Source organism: Arvicanthis niloticus, chromosome 5 (genome assembly GCF_011762505.2).
Source record: "Arvicanthis niloticus isolate mArvNil1 chromosome 5, mArvNil1.pat.X, whole genome shotgun sequence".
Lineage (NCBI taxonomy): Eukaryota > Metazoa > Chordata > Mammalia > Rodentia > Muridae > Arvicanthis > Arvicanthis niloticus.
In genome coordinates, this window is record NC_047662.1 from 12,765,026 (window position 1) to 12,787,416 (window position 22,391).

Here is a 22,391-nt window from a genome sequence, read left to right on the forward strand (position 1 = left end):
AAGTCACCAGTCCCAGCAGCATCCTGCCTCCTCTCCCACACTGACAGAGACTTTGCTCATGGCTATCATGCAGAGATGTGTACCCAGGGAAACAGTCACTACCCAAGGCTATGTCCTTGAAACAGAAACTCGGGGTCACCAAGGTATGGCTTTTATAAGGACATGTGTGGTAGCAGCCATGGCTAGCCTGGTCTAGCAGATGTGTGCCAGTAGCCATGGCTAGCCTGGTCTAGCAGTGAGGTCTCTCTCTCTCTTGCTCACTATGAGTTCTGTCCCCTCCCCTCTTTCTTCCAGGAACTCCCCAAGAGAAACAAATACAGGCTAACCAATGCACAGAGAGGCTAAGTTCTTGCCTAGAGTCACGGAGCTAGGAAGAGACAACCTTGTCTGGATGCCAAGAGTCTCCTCTGGGTGGCATTGCTATGTGGTTTCAGGTGAACTCCTGACATCAAGGACCCCACTAGGGCCAGTCAATGAACAGAAAACCAAAATAAATAAATAAATAAATATCCAGAAAGCCACACTAGGAGGGTAAGACCAAGCACCGAGAATGTCATCTCTGTGGGTCAGTCTCTTGACCCAAAGAAAATAAGTCATGAATAGAAAGTTTGTAAATTGTGTTCCAGAGAAGCCTGGGGGGAGGGGGGAGAAGAGGGTCCTCGGAGATCTATTAAAGGGCTCTTATAGCTGCTGAATGATTAGCAGGCTGGGCAGTAAACTGCCTTCAGCCAGAGCTGGGGGCTTATACACCAGACTTCTGTGTCGAGGTCCCATGACATGATAAGTGAGGGAAACAGAAAAGGTAGAAGTTTGGGGAACACAGGTAGACCAGTAGTTGGTTCCAGGGCACAGGTTCCCTGACCTCATCCCATTACCCTGCTGAATTGGAAGGCCTGGGGTTGAGACCCCAGGATTTTAGACCCATACTGGGCATGCTTTCCAGCACAGGTTGAGCGCTGGTTCCAGGGTGGAGGCTGAAGAGGCAGCAACATGCCTGTGTAAATGTCCTGCAGAGCTGACAGGGTCAGCACAGGGAAGGCTGAGAAACCACAAGCAAACTGGAGCCCAGGTTACTCAAACAAAACTCCTCTAGGAGCCCTGAGGGCCCCTGCTGAGCAGAGCCAACCAGCTAGAACAATGTGTCCGCTGCCAGCCTCAGAAGCCTGCAGCACAGTCACAAAGAAGTCCCCTGATGTGGCTAGACATGTTCAGCCAGGAGGCAGGGGGTGTAAGACAGGAGTTCTAATCTTGCCATCCACTGTGGCCAACCCCTTCTCTTTGGCCCACCCATGTTTGTTTTGAGCATCAGGTAGACCTGTAGGCTTAGCTGGGAGCTGTGGTATCATATGGACACCAGCCTGTGAACACCAAACACCAGTTTGGTAGGAGGGTTGGGGTAGCAGTAAGCCATGGATTTACTGCAGAGGAGCCAGAAGTTGTCTGCCCACACCCCGCCTCAGGCTTCTGAGGAGGCTGGACCTTCCTCAGTCCAGATGCACAACACCCCTCTCCCAGTTTTATCTTGGACTCGTGACCAAATTGTTTTCCCTCTCTGGGCCTTAGGTTTTCTTAAAAGACACGCCAGGCAGAAGTCACTCCTCTGTGGTCCATCATCTTGGAAGCCCCTGGACTGGGTTTACATACGGCTTTGTCTGCAACCTACTCTGGGCCTTCACCATGGTCCACACATTGCTGCTTGATCCCAAGTTCTGGCTTCCTGAGCCTTGACATCTGACATCATTTGGCTGAAGGCTCTGTAGCATTAAGACAGTGCATAGGCTTGGATGGGTACTCCTGGCATCTCTTGGGTGGGGCCTACAGGCCCATTGCAGGGTAGGAAAACAATGCAGGCTCCACGGAGGACCACTCCCCACAGCCCTTCTCCCCACCTGACAGATGGTATATGCCCTTCCTTTACCCGGGAAATACGGAAATGGAGGTAGGGGCTTTGGAAAGCCTGCAAGGTGAGGCCAGAGACCCTCCCTTCAAAGCTGTGAACCACAGCAAAACTGCTTTTAGCAACCCTGCTCCCGGGTTAACCCTTTCACAGTTTATGGTTGTCTTTTGCTGGCAGACAAGGTAGAATTAAGAATGCCGGTTCTAGGTCTGAACTCGGTCACCATTCTCACTACCGAGTAATTTTCTACAAGGTATTTAACTTGTGGGGCCTCAGTTTCTCCAGCTGTACAACGGGGAGAATAAGATAGAGGTTCAAGACTCCTGCAGGAAGGATGTCCACACAGCAGGTTCAGCCCAGACAGAGATGACCTTGGTCACCGGCCATCAGGTAGGCAGGATGCCTCCTTGCACAGGTGAGGGTCTCCCCCTTGCACAAGTCAGGGTCAGCTAAGTACAGCGGTTGCTCCAGCTACCAAACCAGCCCAGGTATAGGAGACAAGAGTACTGGGCTGGAGGGCTCTCGGTAGCCTCTGCACTGCCCCTCCTGTAATAACGGATGGGAGGGACTTGCCTGTAGCCAAAAAAAGTACTCATGTCTAACCCAGCACTGAGACCCAGGGCTTCCCATTCTCAAACCAATGCCTTAAACTACAGTGTAATATTCCACCAGGAGGGGGAAAAATCTCAGTCAGTAAGTTCGAGGAACTGTATTGTAGATTTTAACAGAGTGTATTCATTCATGAAGGCCCTAAGAGTCTCGGCAACCCAGAAGAATACCTTACATTCTCCCATTCAGTGCCTCCCAGGTTTAGCTAAACCCAGAACCAGGTCTTTAATCCAGCTATGTGGGTCGTAACTCTGAGAATCAGTGGGGCATATGATGTCATCTGACACCTTCTGGTCCAGTAGTCTGTGCTGCGAGGTGCTGATTCAGGGGCTCTTTAAGGAGGTCTGAGCATACTCGTCCTAGCACTGCCTAGACATGGAAGCCCCTGAGATCCGTGTCTGCTGGACCAGTGCACTTAAAACGTGAGGTGAAAAACCAGGCACAGTAGCGCATGCCTGTAACTCCAGGACCAACAGGCAAAACAGATCTGGAGTTGTATCGCCACTGGCGGCATGCCTGCCTGGCATTGGTGAAACCCTCAGCTAAATCCTCATCAGCCCCCAAGACTGAGTGTGGTGACATACACCAGTAATCCCAGAATTTAGGAAGGGGAGGCAAGATCGGGAGTTCAAGGTCGTCCTCAGCTACCTACCTAGTGAATTTGAGACCAGCCTGCGCTACAGGAAGACCCTGACTCTTTTTTTTTTTTTTTTTTTGGTTTTTCGAGACAGGGTTTCTCTATGTAGCCCTGGCTGACCTGGAACTCACTCTGTAGACCAGGCTGGCCTCGAACTCAGAAATCCGCCTGCCTCTGCCTCCCAAGTGCTGGGATTAAAGGCGTGCGCCACCACCGCACGGCGACCCTGACTCTTAAAAACAAACAAAAGACAAAAAGAGCCAGGTGCCAGGTTAGGCAACTATGGGTGTAGTGTGCGCATTCTGAGCCATGCTCACAGAGACACAAGGATCCCCGGCAATTAGCTAAGAGGCTGGGATCGGGGATGCATTTCTCATCCTGCTGCCTTCTGTCCCAGCTGTAGGAGGCTTTGCATCTGTTATATAGGGCCTAGGAGTCGTCGGCAATTCCATCCTACCAGTGTCTGGGTCTCTTACCCTCTAGGGCATCCTGTGGGAATTCTGGGCTGCCTGATTGCTGACCCTGGCATGAGTTAAGCATGTCTGATTCACATTCAAGTTGGCCCTGCTTCAGGACAGGGCCGGCATCCTTTCTCATTAGGAGGTTGGCACCTCTGGGGGTATCTTGGAACAGATCATCAGGACACTTTCAGGGTCAGGAGGAGGGAAAAGGCAGCTTCTGGCAAGGGTCACTGCAAGGAGTCAGAGTCACCAAGATAGTGAGGACACAAGACAAAGTGACATGTGGAGTCACTAGGGAAGTGGTTCTCAACCTGTGGGTGGAGACCCCCCTTCTGGGGTTAAATGACCTTTTCAAAGGGGTCACCTAAGATGATCTGAAGACACGGATATTTAATTATGATTCATAACAATAGCAAAATTACAGTTATGAGATAGCTATGGAAGTCGGTTTATGGTTGGGAGGGAGGTATCACCACAACCTGAGGAACTGTATTGAAGGGTCGCAGCATTAGGAAGGTTGAGAACCACTGCTCTAGGAAACAGAGAGACAAATGGGAGAGATCACGGATTGCAGTGAGTTATACCAGCTTCCTTATCTCCTGCCCAGTGTGTGCAAGAAATGTACATTTGGTGTCGGCTGAGCTAGCAGAGTTGACAAGCATCCCCCTGCTGCAGAAGGAATATAAGCAAGGTCCATCTCAGGAGCCAGTACCTCAGAGTCTCCGTCTCTCCCTCTGTAAGGTGGAGATGGGACGCCTCAGCTGTTGCTAAGTGATACAGTACATGGAGAAAGGGGCCTAACATTACAGCAGCTTGTCTTGGGGCTAGAGGAGGCCCCGTGAAAGTGAACCCGGGCTGGCAACTGAGGGTTGGCTCTACCCCTGCCAGAGTCCCCTGCTCACGGTGGGCATTCCCTATGCTCCCCTGTCCACACACACACACACACACACACACACACACACACACACACACCCCGTGCGGTAGCCTTCAGGAGGTTGAAGCCTACCTCTCCGAGGGGGAAAAGCAATGCATTGTGGGAGCTGGTTAAATGGGCTCAAATTGCTCACATCTGTGTCTTCAGGACAGCTCTGATAGGCTACGTTGCAAAAATGCACGGTGGGGTGACAGGGACTCAGGTCCACCTCCGTGAGCTGGCCACATGCCAGTGCTATACTCAGAGGTCTGGGGAGACCCAGTAGACAGGGGAGTCAGCATTGCTGGCAACATCTGGCCTACATAAAAGATGAGGCAAGCCTGGGGAAGATGCTGGCCAGATGTTTCCAGAGCTCTTGACCTTGCAAGAGGCCACAGATGCCACAGGGCCAGGACTCCCACACTTCAACATTCCCCAGTTAGTCTTCGACAAGTGACATCCAGCAAAGGAAGGGATCCATGGTCCCAGGTCAGGTCTGGGCCCACAACTTTGCTGCCTCCAGACTGGGTAGTTTCTGTGCTCAGCTCTCTGGATCCAGGCTCCCTCTTGTTGGTAGAGACCTGGGGCCAGAGATGCCCATCTCTGTTCAGCCAGTTATCTCCCCCCGCCCCCGCCATTTTCTACTGGGTGACCACATTCTTTTCCTAATCCTCAACACTGTGGGTGTCTAGCCAATGGGATGGAGAGGACAGGCGTCCTCTCTCAGAACGGCCCTAAGCCCATTATCCTCAGGGCTTCCTGAGACTGGGGACCAGCTTCCTGTAGCCAAGGAATGTAGTCACCTTTCACCTTGTCTTCCTGAGTCCCAGAATCTCAGAGACAAAGCATAGACTTTACCTTTCAGTGGAGTCGCCCATGGGCCTGGTGCAGTGGACTCCTGCTGTCCCAGAGCCCCCAGGAGGATGTGTGCCCACCAACATGGAGAGCTGTTCAAAGCCAGGGCTGGCACTAGGGAGTCAGCAGGAGGACAAAGGCTTGCCTTTGGGCAGAGAGAAGTGAGGAAAGCTGGGAGAAGACGGCATGATATGACATTGAGTGCCTACTGTCCCAGGCATGTGCTTGGCATGTCACATAAAGGCATTAAGTCATCCTACACACAGTGCCTCTGAGTCTACAGCCTATGTGCCAGGCTTAGGGCTGGGGTCAAGGATGCTGATATCAATTAAGAGCATCAATCTCTTAACGAGTCCTTGCTAAAGTCCTTGAATTGAATATCACTGTCTCAGCCTCGAATATGGGAAAACTGAGCCTCAGAGAGGCAGCATAGTAGCCCAAGACGGAATAAGCTAGGGGTGAGATTTGGGGTGCTACACACTATTGCACCCCACCCCTTTATGAACAGACACAATCGGAGCTGGTAACAACACAAGCTGTTAGGACAGGAAGGCGGCTGGCAGGAGGGAACAGGGGAAGGACAGAGAAGGCCTTTGCAAGATGGGGAGAAGTTTCCTGGCACCCTCTGCCCCAGGCTGTGGCTCCAGCTGAAGGTATTCATGTATTCTAAAGGGGTTTCAGCCAACTGTGTCGGTGAATGCACCATTATCACATCAGCCGTGGCTGCAGGCACAGCCATGACTCTGTAGGATCAGTATGGGACAGGTCAAAGTGGACAGCCATCTTCCCTTGGCACCTTCCTGTAGTGTCCAGGCTGAGAGAACTGTGCCACCCCAACCCCATGGAAGCTTTCACCACTGGGAAAGAAATTAACTAGCCACTGCCCAGCGTCAGGCTTGCAAGCCTGCCCTAGTTCTTGGTGCCATAAATAACAGAACCTAGCTCTAGCCTAGAGAGCTTCTGGGGGGACAGTTAGCTGTGAAGAATTTTGAGGGGGCATCAAGGCTTTAAATTGTTTTCTTTAAGTGGCAAGATGACCCCAGAGGAGTCAGATACTGTGATGCATATCCATAATCCCAGCACTTGGGAGTTGGAGACTGGAGGATCAGGAGTTCAAGACCAGCCTCAGCTACATAGAAAGTTCATTTCAGGGATAAACTACGTGAGACCCTGTCTCAGAACTGTAACAACAAATAAAGATAATCCTGGCAAAGGAAATGCCCCCAAGTGCCTCACCCTGGTCTCTGAATTAGCTCAGTGGTGGCTCCTGTATCCCCATGGGCATATGGGCTATCACAGTCACCATGGTCTATCACAGTGACCATGGGACAACAGCAGCTGGCTGAGCTAAGCTCAGAGTCATGAGCTGTCTGGAGGATGGTAGAACATCCATGATATCACATTGTCAGATAGGAGAGACAGAAACATATGATTTCTAAGTAGGGTTCCAGAGTCCCCAAGATCCTCATCCTCTATCACCCCAATTCTGATCCCAACGAATGGGCAGACTCAGCCTCCCACAGTCTCTGTGTAGAGCCTCTGCTGGAAGATCCTCACTTCTCAGAATCCACCTGCCGTGGCCACCTATGCTGGAGCAGGGTTGCCTAGAAAACATGCTAACAAAAAGACAGATATGGGAATCTCAGGACAAATGGGATGGGGGTAAAAACAAGCCTCTATAACAGATCAGATCATAAGAAGAACTTCCCAGATAGAGATGTTATTAGTCAGTAGAACAAATTACCAAGGAAGAAATAGGAAGTTTTTGGTAACTGGTTTTGTAGAGGCACAATTGCTGGATAACTATGTAATATTGGAAATAATTATAAAGTACAGAGCGGGATGGAGTCTGACCACTCCCAGGAAGCCAATTCCTGTTCTGTAGAGGAGGGGCCTCAGACGGGGAGATCCTTTGAGGCCAGAGACCTGTGAGGCATTGGAAGCCATGGGGGGGTGGGGGGATATGATTTGGGGAAAAGTGTAAAATAGTGATGTTGGGTCAAAGTGTCACTTTTTAGCTTTGTCACTTTCTGGGAGGCCTGGTGGCATAACTGAGGGACATGCTGGGGGCCCATGCTTTATCTTGCTATCTCCAGGCCTCCAGAGAACCTACCTGGCCCTGAGCAGAGTGTTGTGGCTTGGTGGTGGAACCTGGCCACCTTGTTACCTGCCTAAGGTCCTGCAGTAGCTTGGTAGCCGCCTGCAGGCTCTGCTTCTGTGCTCACTGGGACGTAGCTGTCCCTGATCCAGCGAGCTGGGACCCCATCTGTTGCTCCTGTTTCCTAGGAGCTGTAGCTGAGCGTCCTCGGTGCACTCCAGACCATGCTGTGGCCATCAGCAGCCATCACGGGTCACTTTCATATCCTAGAGCAGGGTTTAAGAATAGAAACTCAGCTTTGCTTGTCAAAATGCTGGTGGGGGTTTTCTCATCGCTGGTCAACCACAGGGATCTTTGACCTGAGTCTGGCTGCTGCTCGTTCAAGTTGATCTGAGATCTGAGCCCAGGGGCAGCACAAGCTACTCTATCCTGGTGTGAGTGTGTGTACTGTTTGCAGGGACCCTGTGGGCCAAGTTCAGGTAAATGGCTCAGTGGCCAGAATGCACAAGACAGCCTGCGGGCAAAGAATGATTGTGGCCTTAATGTCAGTCACATGTGGTGGACAGACCTTGCCACAGGCATAGAGGAAAGGACAAAGAACACATGACAGTCATGAGGGACAGCCAGCTGCAGGCGTAGGAGAGAGGAGGTGGCTGGCAGGAGACCAACCTGCTTCTCCTAATCTTCTTGTTCCTCCTCCTCCTCTTTCTTCTCCTCTTCCTCCTCTTCCTCCTCCTCCTCCTCCTCCCCCTCCTCCCCCCCTGTTCCCTTCTCTTAGCTCTCCAGGTAGCCCGCCTTGAGAGCATCCCACCCCACTCCCCAGTGACTCGCTATTGACATGAAAGGAGAGTGCTGTGCTTAGACCACAATACAGGCAAACAGATGCTTTTGGAAGGTGCTGCACTTTCTAGAAACACAAGAGTCAACTGTTAAACATTTGCTTTGATTTAGCACCTTACTAGGTACCGGAGATACCCAGGGCCAACCAGCTCCTTCTCCTGTGGAAGGGTAGGCTCCAGGGAGACATAGATGCTGGTCCAGTGATTTCAGAGATTAAATTGGTTTCCAAGGTGAGAGGTGCCTGTGTCAGAAAATGTCCTGAGTTAGTAAGAACATGTGTATCTGTGATGGTGATGATGGTGGTGGTGGTGGTGATGATGGTGATGATGGTGATGGTGGTGGTGGTGGTGGTGGTGGTGGTGGTGGTGGTGATGGTGGTGGTGGTGGTGGTGGTGGTGATGGTGGTGGTGGTGGTGATGGTGGTGGTGATGGTGGTGGTGGTGGTGGTGGTGATGGTGGTGGTGGTGGTGGTGGTGGTGGTGATGGTGGTGGTGGTGGTGATGGTGGTGGTGGTGGTGGTGGTGGTGGTGGTGGTGGTGATGGTGGTGATGGTGGTGGTGGTGGTGGTGGTGGTGGTGGTGATGGTGGTGATGGTGGTGGTGGTGGTGGTGGTGGTGGTGATGGTGGTAGTGGTGGTAGTGGTGGTAGTGGTGTGTGACAGATGACACTAGTGACAGGGAAAGGGTTCTCTGATAGTAACAACATGTAAACAGGGCCCCAAAAGGTTAGAAAGGAGCTTGCCATCCCTGGGCCCAGGGAACAGCAGGATCAATAATTTGAGAGCACAAATCTTCCCCACAGTTGCCAATGGCTCCTGTTAGGGTAGAGACATTGTCTTCTTGAGCTAGCCAACAGCAATTCCCCAGCCTCAGAGCAGGCTGCTTCACCAGGGTCACCATTCCCATCCCTTGCTGTTTCTCTAACCCTTCCCAGTGTTCCCAGTAATAAGCACACGGGTTGAGCCTCACCATGAGTCAGCCCAGGCTGCACAAATGTCAGGAGACTGGAGCAAAGGGGTGTTGGGTAGCTGGTAGAGTGTTTCTCAGCACTGCATAAACCAAATGTGGTGGGGCATATCTGCCATGTAAGCTCTAGGAGTGTGGAAGCAGGAGGATCTGAGGTCGAAGGTCACCCTTAGCTACATAGTGAGTTGAAGCCAGCTGCTATCTCGGAAAAATCAAGTCGACTAACCAGAGACATAATCTCATGGCTGGACAGACGAACGGTCCTGCACCAGCAGCATCTGCAGATCAAGTCCAGGATAGGATGAAGATAGCACTTGGCACAAAGACGATGTCCACCTGGGCCAGGATAGAAGAAAACACACTTAGAAACGTTTAACATTTTAGTAGTATAGTTTATAACGCCAAAACTGAATAAACAGCTAAACTGCAGATTAACTAGCTAAGGAGAGAATTTTCAAAATGGAAAATAGCTCTAAGGAAATAACTTCTTAAGAACGCAATGCAGAGAGATAAGGAGCTAAGCCTACAGCATGCTTAAAGAGGCAGAAGCAGGAGGGTCACGAGTTCTAGACTAATCTGGGCTATGTCTTCAAAGTCACTCCCTGGTAAGGGGTAGGAAAAACAGAGATAAATAATGATTGGAAAAGTCCAACTGTTTACTCTAATACAACAACAGTCACTGCCCCACACTACTGTTTAAATTTGTATTTGCAGGCCAGGTGTGGTGGCACACACCTTTAATCCCAGCACTCAGGAGGCAGAGGCAAGCAGATGTCTGTAAGTTTAAAGCTAGCCTGGTCTACAAAGTGAGTTCCAGGGCAACCTGAGTTACACAGAGGGAAAGAAAACAAAATTTAGAGTTGGGCAGTGGTGGTGCACACCTTTGATCTCAGCACTTGGGAGGCAGAGGCAGGCAGATCTCTGAGTTCGAGGCCAGCCTGGTCTACAGAGCGAGTTCCAGGACAGCCAGGGCTACACAGAAAGACCATGTCTCCAAAGGGAAAAAAAATGTATTTGAAATTGTTAATTCAAGTTAATTCAAGTTAAATAGAATTAAGACTCATTTCCTTACGAGCACCAGCCACATTGCGAATGTTCACAGTGGCATGCTGGGTAGTGGTGACCCTGCCACGTTTTCACCCTCACACACGTTTCTGCTAACTGTGCTAAGTAAGAATGTGGGAAAGAGACTTTAAAAACCCAAGTTATGTCTCAGTGAACCCCCTGGAGGGAACCTCGAGAGTGGAGCAGAGGCAACATTAAGAGACGAGTCTCGAGACCATGCCAAGTGGAACCCATTGACTCAGAAAGCAGAATTTACGAGGTTCGGAATCGATTAAGAAAGTGGAGCTGTGGAGCTGGCGCAGTAAAACCCATCATGATCATAAGGGGCGAGCTCAGGTTCCCAGAACCCACACAAAGCCAGGCAGGATCTCGGGCATCTGTGATCTCACTAAGGTGAGATGGAAGACAGAAACAGGAGAATCCCAGAAGCTCGCAGGCCGTCTAGCCTGGGCTACACAGGGTGAATTAGAAAAGGCAGTGACCCCCCAACAAGGTGAAAGGCGAAGACTAACAGACACCCAAGGTGACTCTCTGACCTCCATAGCTGCAACACGGCAGGTATGGCCCGAAAGAGAGAGAGAGAGAGAGAGAGAGAGAGAGAGAGAGAGAGAGAGAGAGAGACAGACAGACACAAAGAGACAGAGTCAGAGAGACACAAGAGACACAGAGAGACAAAGTCAGAGAGAGACAGAGTCAAATAGACACACAGACACACATACAGAGAGAGAGAGAGAGAGACAGAGAGAGACAGAGACAGAGACAGAGACAGAGAGTCAAAGACAGAGACAGAGTCAGAGACAGTCAGGTAGACACACACATAGACAGAGTCAGAGGGAGACACATACACAGAGAAAGAATCATAGACACACACACACACACAGAGAGAGAGAGAGAGAGAGAGAGAGAGAGAGAGAGAGAGATCACATCTAGCCTCATTGTAATGAAACTGAGACACACAGAAGACAATGAGAAACTTTCAAAGCAGCCCGCAGAAGCCAACGAGACTGCCCTGACTTCCCTTGCCAAACAGGAGGATGGGAGATTAAAGGAACTCTGTCTTCAGGGTGAAGACAAAGTGTGGGGAACACCCCACCCTGCACTGTGCCCCCCTTGGGAAGCAGATGCAAGCTTTTTTCAGATAAACGAGTCTTGAGGGCTCCCCACTCTCCTGCCCCCCAAACACTTTGAATCAAAGGAGACTCTCAGTTACTTTCTTCTGCAGTCAGAAAATAGATGCCCAGAATCTGGCTGAGACAATAAGGAGTGGTAAACAAAAACAAACTAAAACAAACAAACAAACAAACAAAAAACCCTGAGTTATTTCAAGCAGACACTAATCAGCGTGGAGACGTCATGAGTACAGAGTCCCATGACTGGGGCCTTCAGGATAAAAAATAGCCTGTAGCATCATAGAAACCAGGGGTGCTGTGAATTGCTGGTGTCCAGTCTTACTGTCTGAGCTGGGACTTGAAAACAACATTGGAGGAGCTATAGGTCTTGGTCAGCTGACTCTGCATAGTAAGTGTGAGAGGGGCCCACTAAAGCAATGGGCGTGCCCCGGAACTTGTCTCCAAATCACGGGGACTGCTGAGGAAGCTGGGCTACCCCCAGAGTCGCCGCTCAAGGACTCCTAGAACTTGCATCTCTAATCTGTTCTTGGGTGACATTGATGTTGCTATCTCAGGGACCACACTTCTGAAGACAATGACATGACAACCAGTGATCCAGAAAGTGAAGCCCCCAACCCACGGGGGCAACAGGACTGAATGAGGTAATGGAGACCAAAGCGTCTACGTTGGCCTTGAGCCACCCAGCCAGGCCATTCTTCCAAGGGCTTTGTGCAGCGGACCACACGTGATGATCTGGGGCGTTGTGGGCCAGATGATCTTGCCACAGATACCCAAGTCCTCAACGTGAGCCAAGTCGGATGAGGAAGTGAGGAACCAAAAGGCATGGCTGTGGTCCCACCGGGGAGTATTAGACCCAGACTTCTTCTTTTGTTCCTCTAAGCTGGGCATGCAACCCTGTGCCAGTCCCTGTGTTTGGCACCTATGGTGGCCTCCACAAGACCTGTGGCTGCCTGGGAAGCCTCTGCAGCCAAGACTGTGATCAGCAATGACAGTGTTCTTAATGAGGGTGCACACAAGGAGCTCGCTCGTATGTACCTACACACACACACACACACACACACACACACACACGCACACGCACGCACGCACACACGCACAAGTGCATGCACACATGTGACAGTGGTGATAGGCGAAAACCGGAAACCTCCCATGGGTAACCAGTCCCCTGACTCCAGCCTTTCGGCTGAGCAGCCAGGCTGTAAACATGACCCTTTCTCACTCTCAGAGCTGAGAAGGAAGGAAAATAACCACAGGACTGAAGGAAGCCCAGGCATGGAAACTGATCCGTCAGGCCAGCAATTGGGGAAGGACAATATAGCTGATGCTTTGTGACCCTAAAGAACCCCCCCTTTGCCACACCCTTCTCTAAAAGTATCTTTTTTTCTTCTGTTATAGTTTTCATCTCTGAGGCTTGTTGCCTCTGTCTGCTAACCCAGGCCTAGTCCTGGAAGCTTCTAGCCTCCGTACAATCTTATCTAGGCCTAGAATGTTTTCAGACGCTAAGACTTACTGCTGAATAAGCTCACCCCTTCCTAGTTCTTTCTCATCTCTGGCTGGCTGGTCACCTTGGATGTTCTGGCTTAAACTCTTCTCCAAGCTGACTGATTCAATCTGCCTTCTTAGGGCTTCTCCTGAATTGCTCTGCTTGGCCTCAAACTAACTGTAGCAATCTGTTCTAATCTTGTGGCTTCTCCCCTCAGTCTTCAGCTGTGTCTAGCTTGTTTCTGTAAAACTCTCCTGGTAAAACTCCCCCTTCCACCCTCACGCACTACTCTCTTAAGTAAGCTTTTCTTCTCTTAGGAGAGGTAGCCATTTCCTGTTCTGTCAAATCTTTCTTTGTCTGCCATTCAAATTAAATATCACTTTCAAACGTGGATGCTTCTTTCTACAAACTAACTTTACCTTCCTTGTTTGGGACTAAAGGTGTGTACTAAGGGTGTATCTGTATTTCAGTCAGAGGGATTAAAGGTGTGTGCTAAGGACTGAAGCGCACCACAACTAGAAACAGGGTTTTTTCAGTAACTAACACAATCTCCGGGTTCACAGTGTGAGCAATTATCCTACAAACCCCTCCTCTTTGCAGCTCAGTCCTAGGATGGAAGGCAGGAGGTGTGGGGACTGGGGGGTGGGGGGGGCGCGGCCAACCTCAACCTGAGTGTGTGAGTTAATAGTGGGAGCCTGCACAGCCTCTGGCACTCCACTACCCTGTGTTCCATAAGCAACTGGTAGTATGAGGGCAGATCAAGTCCTGCACACACACAGGTACACACGGGCACACACACATACACACACACCTGCTGGCTGCAGAAGGCCTGCACACAAACACATACAGGCACATACATACAAGTGTACTTGGGCACACACACACACACACACACACACACACACACACACATCTCCGGGTGCTCTTTGCTGCTCTGTATCTATAATGTGTAAAACTGGGAACAACCCCATCCCCCTCTCCCACCTCACCACCCCTAGGCAGAATGAAATAAGTCGGGTGCATCCCTGCCACACTGTCAAAAGATTGCCCTGAAATCCTCTACTGAAACGGAACAATGCCTGTCACAATGTCTGGGCCAAAGCATCAGGCAGAACAGAGCCATGCATGTAGGTCTGCGAGCCTGGGCGTTTGTATCTCCCGGAGACTATTTAACTAAATACTAACAGCTGCTGCCTAGGGGTGGCTTCAGGAGATTTACATCCTTGTGTTAGGTTCATTCCTTTCTGGACTATCGTGTTTCTTGACTCTTTGGGGAGGCAGAGAGGACTATGTAATGGGGGATGGGTGGCTTCGATTTGTATTCATTCTTTAACCATTTCTTACATCTATCCCCACCCCTCCCCCTTCAGCTCTCCCCCTGCTCTACACGGCCCCTCCCAACTTTATTTCCCTCTCTTCTTCAATGACCTCTAAGTTCTATCGATGTTTCTTGCGTGTGCATGGATGTGAGGTCATCCACCGAAGCATGGGCAGGGTACCAGGAGAGCCACTTTGATTTTGTGCCTTAGAGTCCCCCCCCTCAGCCGAACCCTGAATGTGACTCCTCCCCACAACTCCTCTGTCTACTTGTATGTTGCAGACTCCGACAGCCAGTGCAGCCCCACACGCCACAGCCTCAGCCTGTCTGAGGGGGAGGAGCAGATGGACCGTCTACAGCACGTGGAGCTGGTGAGGACCACGCCCATGTCCCACTGGAAGGCTGGCACAGTGCAGGCCTGGCTGGAGGTGGTGATGGCCATGCCCATGTACGTCAAAGCCTGTGCGGAGAATGTCAAGAGTGGGAAGGTAGGCAGCTCGGGCCACTGGGGGGATGCCTCTGTACCCTCGAGTGAGTGTTATGCCCTCCCAGGGGGTGACTGGTCTCCATTTTACTCTAGAGACAAGAAGTATAATCTAGAAGTTGGCCAATTTATTGCAGGCCCAGGTCACCAATAAATCAGTCTTCTAACAAGGAACACAGCCCTTTGGAGTCATGCTACCTTGTTCTTGAAATGGGACCAACCTCAGATGATGACCAACTTCCCCGGAACTGGCAGAAGAGGGGCAAGATTGGACTAGGGGTGATTAGCCTACATGGTGGCCCCACCTATCTTGGTTCAAACAGTGGTCTATCCAAACAGTGGCCTATAACAGTAGCTGAGCCCAGGACCTCCAGGAGTCCAGCAAGAGTCATGAGGAGACAACTGGAGCAAGACAGCCCAGGGGGGACATGAGGCTCCATATTAGACATTCTATGGTTCCTAGAAACAGGCTTTTTTATCTTTTTATCTTTTTATTTTTCAAGACAGGGTTTCTCTGTGGAGCCCCGGCTAGCTGTCTTGGAACTCTGTAGAGGAGGCTGGCCTTGAACTCAGAGAGATCAGCCTGCCTCTGTCTCCCACATGCTGGGATTAAAGCCATGTGCCACCACTCCCTAGGGACAAGCTTTATTGGGAGTTTTCAGTCAGTCATCGCAGGCTGCAGAGGTGTCCTGGTGCTCTGCCTAGGGAGCTGGCTGGGAGAGGGGTGCAAATGAGGAGCCCCGTTTTCTCAGATCCTTCCGTATCGGCTCAGCAGCAGCAAACAGGGCCTAGAGCTCCCGGTGCCAAGGTCAGGCTGTCCCTATACCCCACCTTCCTGCACTAAGCCTACCTCCTGAATGCAGGTGCTTCTCAGCCTGAGTGACGAGGACCTGGAGTTGGGACTAGGCGTGTGCAGCTCTTTGCACAGGCGGAAGCTCCGCTTAGCCATTGAGGACTACCGAGATGCCGAGGCGGGCCGCAGGTGAGCCGCTGAAACCCGGGCAAAGCAAGGACTTTCTGTCCTGAGCCTCTCTGTCACCCTTGCAAGCAGGACACTGGGCCATACCAGGTTTCAGAATATCAGGTACAGCAACCTAGGTGTGCCCTGTCACCCCTGTCACCATAGAAAAATAAACACACAGGAGAAGGCACATATGCCTGGAACATTGGAGACATACCTCCAACCCAGAGCAGGAGTCAAGAGAGTGGGTGGCTGCCCAGCTGGCAGGGACCAGGTCACACATAACCACCATGTCTGCCTTACCTGGTCAAAGCTCAGTGTCCATCCCAGGGTGAGGAAAGGGAGCAGGAGGGAAGACTGAAATACACAGGAGTGGAGTCAACTGGTTTAGGCATGTCTTAGCAGATGTACCTGGTGGTAGCTGGGCTGTCCATGCTAGAGACCTGTCCTCCTTCCCCATACCACCCCCACCCAGCCCCACTCCCTTCCTACTTCTCTCTTGACCTGCTGGGGGCAGGGGACGGGGGTGGGGAGAGTCCACCATTTGAGCCACTCTGATGAAAACGAAAGCCCCACCCAGCACCCAGTCCTTGGCGCTCTGAATGGGGAGGGGCCAGTTTTGTAAACCTGACACAGTCTGTTTCGCATAATTATCTCCTTTGCTGGTTTCCCATCATTTCTGTACAGTTAATTAATCAAACCTAGTGGTGTGTGCCATTATCTGCAGAAGCTACTTTGTGGATTAAAGGAAGGAGGGGGTGGAGAAGCAGGCCGGTTCCGGAAGCAGAGAAACACAATCCATACGTGGCAGGAGAGGGACTCTGGTACCATGGATTACTGGGGGCCAGGATTACTGAGAAGAGGATGGAAGGTTGGCAGCTTGTTGCCAGCAGCAGAGGTGTCAGGCTGGGAGGGAAGGGCTGATGGGGTGGGGCCAGGAGGCACCTCTTCAACCCGCTGGGCTTTCCGACTCCAGGACTCCAGTACCCACCCCTTCAACCAGGGGGACTTCCGACTTCAGGGCTCCGAAAGTACCTTCCCAGACACCCCCTGACTGCTTTCATCCTCTAGACCCCAAGTCCCTGCTCATACCCTGACTCCCAGAGCTAGAGAACCCCTCATGCTCACACCACGCCTCACATCCTAGAGGGTCCCTCTGTTCTATGTGTGTCCCTCGAGCATGTGGGGCTGCTGGCTTCAGTTCAGAGTCCCCACCACTGCCTAAGTGTCCACCACTGTCCCCCAAGCGTGGCTGTCCCCATCAGCTTAGGTTATCATACAAAATGGGTATCATAAACACCAGACATCTGTCTCTCGCAGTTTTGAAGGCAACAAGGGTGACAGGGAGCAAGGTGTCAGTGTGGCCTAGCTGCATCAGGACTACCCCTCCTGCTTATACATGGCAGCCTTCTTCAGGGTCCTCACACAGGGAGTATAATTTACTCCCAGTCATGTCAGGTAAACCTAATGTCTCCCAGAGCCCCATTCAGACACCAACATTTAGATGTGGATGTAGGGACCATAAGAGGAGCTGCACCTGAGATCCACCAGGAGCTCAGAAATACGTGGCTCGAAGGCACAGCCACATGTGCAGGGATGAGTTGAGGCAGAACAGTTCCAGGAAACATGGGGTCCCCACATTAGACAATCTATGTCCTGTGGAGAGATACCTTAGCATGAGATTCCTGTCCCCTGTGGAAATCAAGCCTGTTTCTAACATGCTGGGTAACTTTGTCTTCTCTGGGACTCAGTTTCCTTACCTGTAAAGAGGAAAGAGTTAACCAGAAGCTAAAGATTGGACCCTGTTAGGAATTTAGTACAAGCTTTGACGCCTTCTCTAAATGAACCGTACAAGCCTGTATAACTCTGCATTTCCAGCCCTCTGACTCAGCCATGGAACTTTTAAAAGCCCTTGGATTCTGGGGTCAGAGCCTTAGGTGGGTTGCCTCAAACTCATCCAGCTGTGACGATGGGCGTGGCCTCTCTGGGTCCCACAGTTCCCTTTGCCAACCCTTCCCCTGTCTCTTGACACATTTCCCCTTACCCATTCTATCCATGGCTCAGGCAAACATAACAACCCCCACCTTGGAGATAAATAGTCAAGTGCAAACGGGGAACATGCAAAAAGTGGCATCCAAGGTGTCTTTCCACCCTCCCGTGCCGCCAGTGTGTTAGATGTTTAACAGTGCCAGCTCCTACTGTTAGCTATAGAGCTGGGCTCAGGGCTTTCCATTCTCCCGTCCCTTCAGTCCCCACCACTCCTTGTGGCATATTTGGCTATCTCCATTTTACAGAAGAAGCAGCCCTAGAGTTACAAGGTCCCACACCCAGAACAGTCTCCCAGTGTTTATATTAACCTGTGACCCAGACACTCTCTGCATGACATGCCCATACTCAGACCTTGGGGTCTGACCTAGCTCTACCTGAGGAAGAGGTCCTGACAACTCTTGGTTGAAACAGCCTCTGGATTCTTGTTGACGTCAGACTTGGGTTCCAACATCTGAGTGGAATCTGGGCAAGAGTGACCAAGCTTCAATGCAGAGGGCATTTTAAAGGTCACATGTATGTTCTTTGGGAACATACAGAGGCACAAGTGCTGGTTACAAGTGAGCCATTGCTGAGGTTAGGCCAGGTGTACCTCCTGGCCACCACCCCCAACAGTGTGGCAGTAATGACTTCAGAAGTGTGGAGGCACTCTCCCCTTGTCCCCATTAGTGACAGCGCTGTCATGAGTACCCAATTCAGAGCCACGATGGCCAGGAAAGCTGGGTCTGGACAAGGATCCCCTATGACAAGCTGGGCCAGCCCTGGAGAAGGAGAAGGCTCTACACTGGAACCATCACCCCAGAAGGAAGATTATCTTGGGCTGGAATATTCTAGTTTAGGAGCTGCATCAGGGCAGACGGGAGCCCAGTCCCTCCCGCTAGCCTTCATCTGTTGTCCAAGCAGTGAGTTTCAAGACACACCAGGCAGCATTCACTCAGCTGGGTGGGCTGAGTGAGCTGCCTTGTCCCTTACCAGGACAGTCTAGAGAAGGATTTGGCCTACAAGCTGTAGTTAACCCCAACTATGCCAGGTACACACTTGGGAATCTGGGAGTTTGGGTAAGTGAAAAGATCCTGGTCCAATGGGTATTCCTGAAAGGTATCTAGGAGACCAGACAGCCCAGTGGAGTCTGTAAAAAATGATAAAGAGGAAATGTTGGGCAACAAGCCTGGAGACAGAGGACAAGGTCCTGTCCTTGGGGAAACAGCCAAGTGGTTCCAGGAGGTTGGGGCAGGGCAAGGGAGAGGGAGCCGGGAACTCATAAAGACATTCTGCCAATAGGTAGTTAGTGAACATCTGCTGACCAGCCCACACCCACTATGTCAGTGAACATGGCCCTGTTCCTGACCACCATTCCTGTCCTCTAAGTTAGAGACCAGGGACAGTAAACTAGTGGACCAGTCTCTTTCTATTTAAATGCAGTACGTCAAGTGATTTAAGGGCAGTGACCAACCCAGATATGAGGGGGCAACCTAAAAGAGATCAGGAGAGACGTCCTCTGGGGGAAGGAAGAAGGGAGCCCTATCAGCCCCTCCAGTGCTGGCTCAGAAGATGCTCTTGAGATGAAGGAAGGGCAAGAAAGCATTGGGAACAGAATGGGGCGTGCCAGCTATCTTGGGCTGCCCCAAAGAGAAGAGCAGTGTCCCTTTGTGAGCCAATTGTGTTTCCTTGTACTGAGTGCTCCCTTTGTGTGAGTGAGTGCTCCCTTTGTGTCCACCCCTGGCTCCCACTTAAACAAAGCTGTGCTCCCACCATCCAGCACCAGGTCATTTCTCAGTGTCCCTCTGCAGGTAGGCTGCGAGTAGGACCTCATTCCTTCTGTGAGGCTGCCACTGTGTGGTGAGCAGAGGAATAACAGCTAGGGACCGCCTTAGCCATCCCTCAACAAGCCTTTTTGGGGAACACATACCAGGCAGCTCTCAACCAATATCTTCAATTCCAGGCAATCAGACAACCTATGCCCTTGGAAAATACCCCCCCCCCACACACACACATACACACATGTAGCATGCATAAACCCACAAAGGAACATACACATAAAATAATAAATAATAAATGTCTTAAAGCCTTTTTTTTGCAAACCTACACTGTGCATATCTCCGGGGTTCTGTCTTGTGCAAAAGTCTGAGTTACAGCAGTGAGATGCAGAGAGCAGCCTGCAGATACGGGCAATCTGGGTTTCTCTAACCCAGAGATGAACCAATGAGGGAAGGGCTGAGCCACAGTCCTGTCTTGGAACAGAAGACCCTGGCACACTGTGAGTGTGCCTATGAAGGTCATAAAGGCTTCTTACCCCACCTCCAAACAGGAAAGGGGATCAGAGAGAAGCATACAGGTGTGCAGGGGAGGAGGGATGGTCAGTCTGAAGCTTTGAGGGGTCCTGGGCTCTGCAGAGGTGCACCTGGTTATAGGTGTCTGTCTTAGGGTTTTACTGCTGTGAACAGACTCCGTGACCAAGGCAACTCTTATAAAGGACAACATTTCATTGGGGCTGGCTTACAGGTTCAGAGGTTCAGTCCATTATCATCAAGGCGGGAACATGGCAGCATCCAGGCAGGCATGGTGCAGGAGGAGCTGAGAGTTCTACACCTTCATCTGAAAGCTTCTAGGAGAAGACTGGCTTCCAGGCAGCTAGGATGAGGGTCTTAAAGCCCACACCCACAGTGACACACCTACTCCAACAAGGCCACACCTTCTAATAGTGCCACTCTCAGAGCCAAGCATATACAAACCATCACAGCATCTCTCCTCCTGACACTACTGCTTTCAGTTTTAGCCTGAGTGTGATCTGTGGATGTTCCTTTTGTCCCCGGGATCCTCTGCTGTCTGTCTGTCTCTCTACCTTACTCTCTCCTTCCCTGCCCACTGCTGCCCAAGTCTTTGTGTCTGTTTCTGCCTGAATTTGTCTGTCTGTCTGTTCTTTCTCTGTGCGCCTGAAATTCTCAGTCAGTCTCTCTCTCTCTCTCTCTCTCTCTCTCTCTCTCTCTCTCTCTCTCTCTCTCTGTGTCTCTTTCTCCCCCCACTCCACACACCTCTGACCCTTTCACTGTTTTCTTCCTCTCTATCCCTCTACCCCTCTGCTCCATCCCTTTCCCCATCAGCATCTCTGGCTTTCTTCTTCCTGTCCTGTCTTTTGTCCTCTCTGCCCATCTCTGATCCCATTTCCACCTGCCCCTGCCTCTGACACTTTCCCCACTCCCACCTCTTTCTGGCTGTGTCTCCTTTCAGCCTGTCCAAAGCTGCTGACCTGGACCATCACTGGGTGGCCAAGGCCTGGCTGAATGACATTGGCCTGTCCCAGTACTCCCAGGCCTTCCAGAACCACCTGGTTGATGGGAGGATGCTGAACTCACTGATGAAGAGGGATCTGGAGAAGCACCTGAATGTATCCAAGAAGTTCCACCAAGTTAGCATCTTGCTGGGGATCGAGCTGCTGTACCAAGTGAACTTCAGCAGGGAGGTGAGGACTAAAGGGGGCAAGGCAGGGGCAGGTCTCACCCACAGCCCAATCTCCACATCCAATTCTGTCTAACCACCCACCCACCTACCCGCTAATCCATCTATCCATCTACTTATTCAACCATCCATCTATCCACCTTCCCACACATCTACCCATCCATCCATTTACCCATCCACCCCCACCCACCTGCTCACCCACTGCTCATCCACCCATCCATGTACCTACCCACTCTCAATCTGCTCCCCATCTCTCCACCTATCTATTTTCCATCCCACCCCATCCATCCACCCACGTATATGTACAACTACCTAGTCATCCATCCACCCATCTATCCATCTATCCATCCATCTATTCATCTGTCCATCTACCCATCCATTCATCCATCTGTCCATCTGTCCATCCATCCACCCATCCATCTATTCATCTATCCATTATTCATCTACCCATCCATTCATCGATCTGTCCATCCATTCACCCATCCATCTATTCATCTATCCATCTATCCATTATTCATCTACCCATCCATTCATCCATCTGTCCATCCATCCATCCATCCATCCATCCATCCATCTATTCATCTATCCATCTATCCATTATTCATCTACCCATCCATCCATCCATCCATCTGTCCATCCATCCATTCATCCATCCCTCCACCCATCTATCTATTCATCCATCCATCCACCCATTCATTCATTCAACTATCTCTTCCTCCCCCTCCCCCTTCTGGCAATTGCTTATTTGAGTAGACAAGAAGCTATGCTCAGTTCAGAGGACCCGGGGAGTCCTCCTTCTCAGAGAGCTCCTTGCTCACCAAGTCCATGGTCACAATACTGTGGAAGCCAGCAGAGTTCTCTGAAAGAACCTTCTTGAGGACCAAGGAGGCTTCCTGAGATAGTGAAGCTAGACAGAGAGCTGTTGCAGGGATCAGCAGCTGCCAATAAAGGAGGTGAATGCAGCCAAGAGAACCATGGGGACCACATCCCAGAGTCCAGGTCAGCAGTAGCAATGACACAGAATGGGTGGGCAATGGGCTCGGGATGGGGAGAGGGGGAAACCAGAGCCCTGGCTGATGTTGTAGGCTTAAGTTCTGATGCTCCTTAATTCTGAACTCTGCCAAGTCAGAGAATACAGGGCTCCAGTCTCATCTTTCATAGCTTCTCTTCCTA

The 22,391-nt window shown here is 51.0% G+C and overlaps 1 protein-coding gene across 6 annotated transcripts in view; it reads left to right on the plus strand.

Annotated features, from left to right (window-relative positions):
- Positions 1–22,391, plus strand: part of Kazn (kazrin, periplakin interacting protein) — a 977,884-nt gene that overhangs the window by 947,183 nt on the left and 8,310 nt on the right. For 5 of the 6 annotated variants that reach the window (XM_034502894.2, XM_076933795.1, XM_076933794.1 and 2 more), the window contains 3 exons: positions 14,554–14,759; positions 15,619–15,737; positions 20,991–21,222. In XM_034502894.2, coding sequence (XP_034358785.2) covers positions 14,554–14,759; positions 15,619–15,737; positions 20,991–21,222 — 557 coding nt within the window. Of the gene's footprint in view, positions 1–14,553; positions 14,760–15,618; positions 15,738–20,990; positions 21,223–22,391 lie in introns of those variants that run through there. The other variant, XR_013110333.1, reaches the window with a different exon arrangement.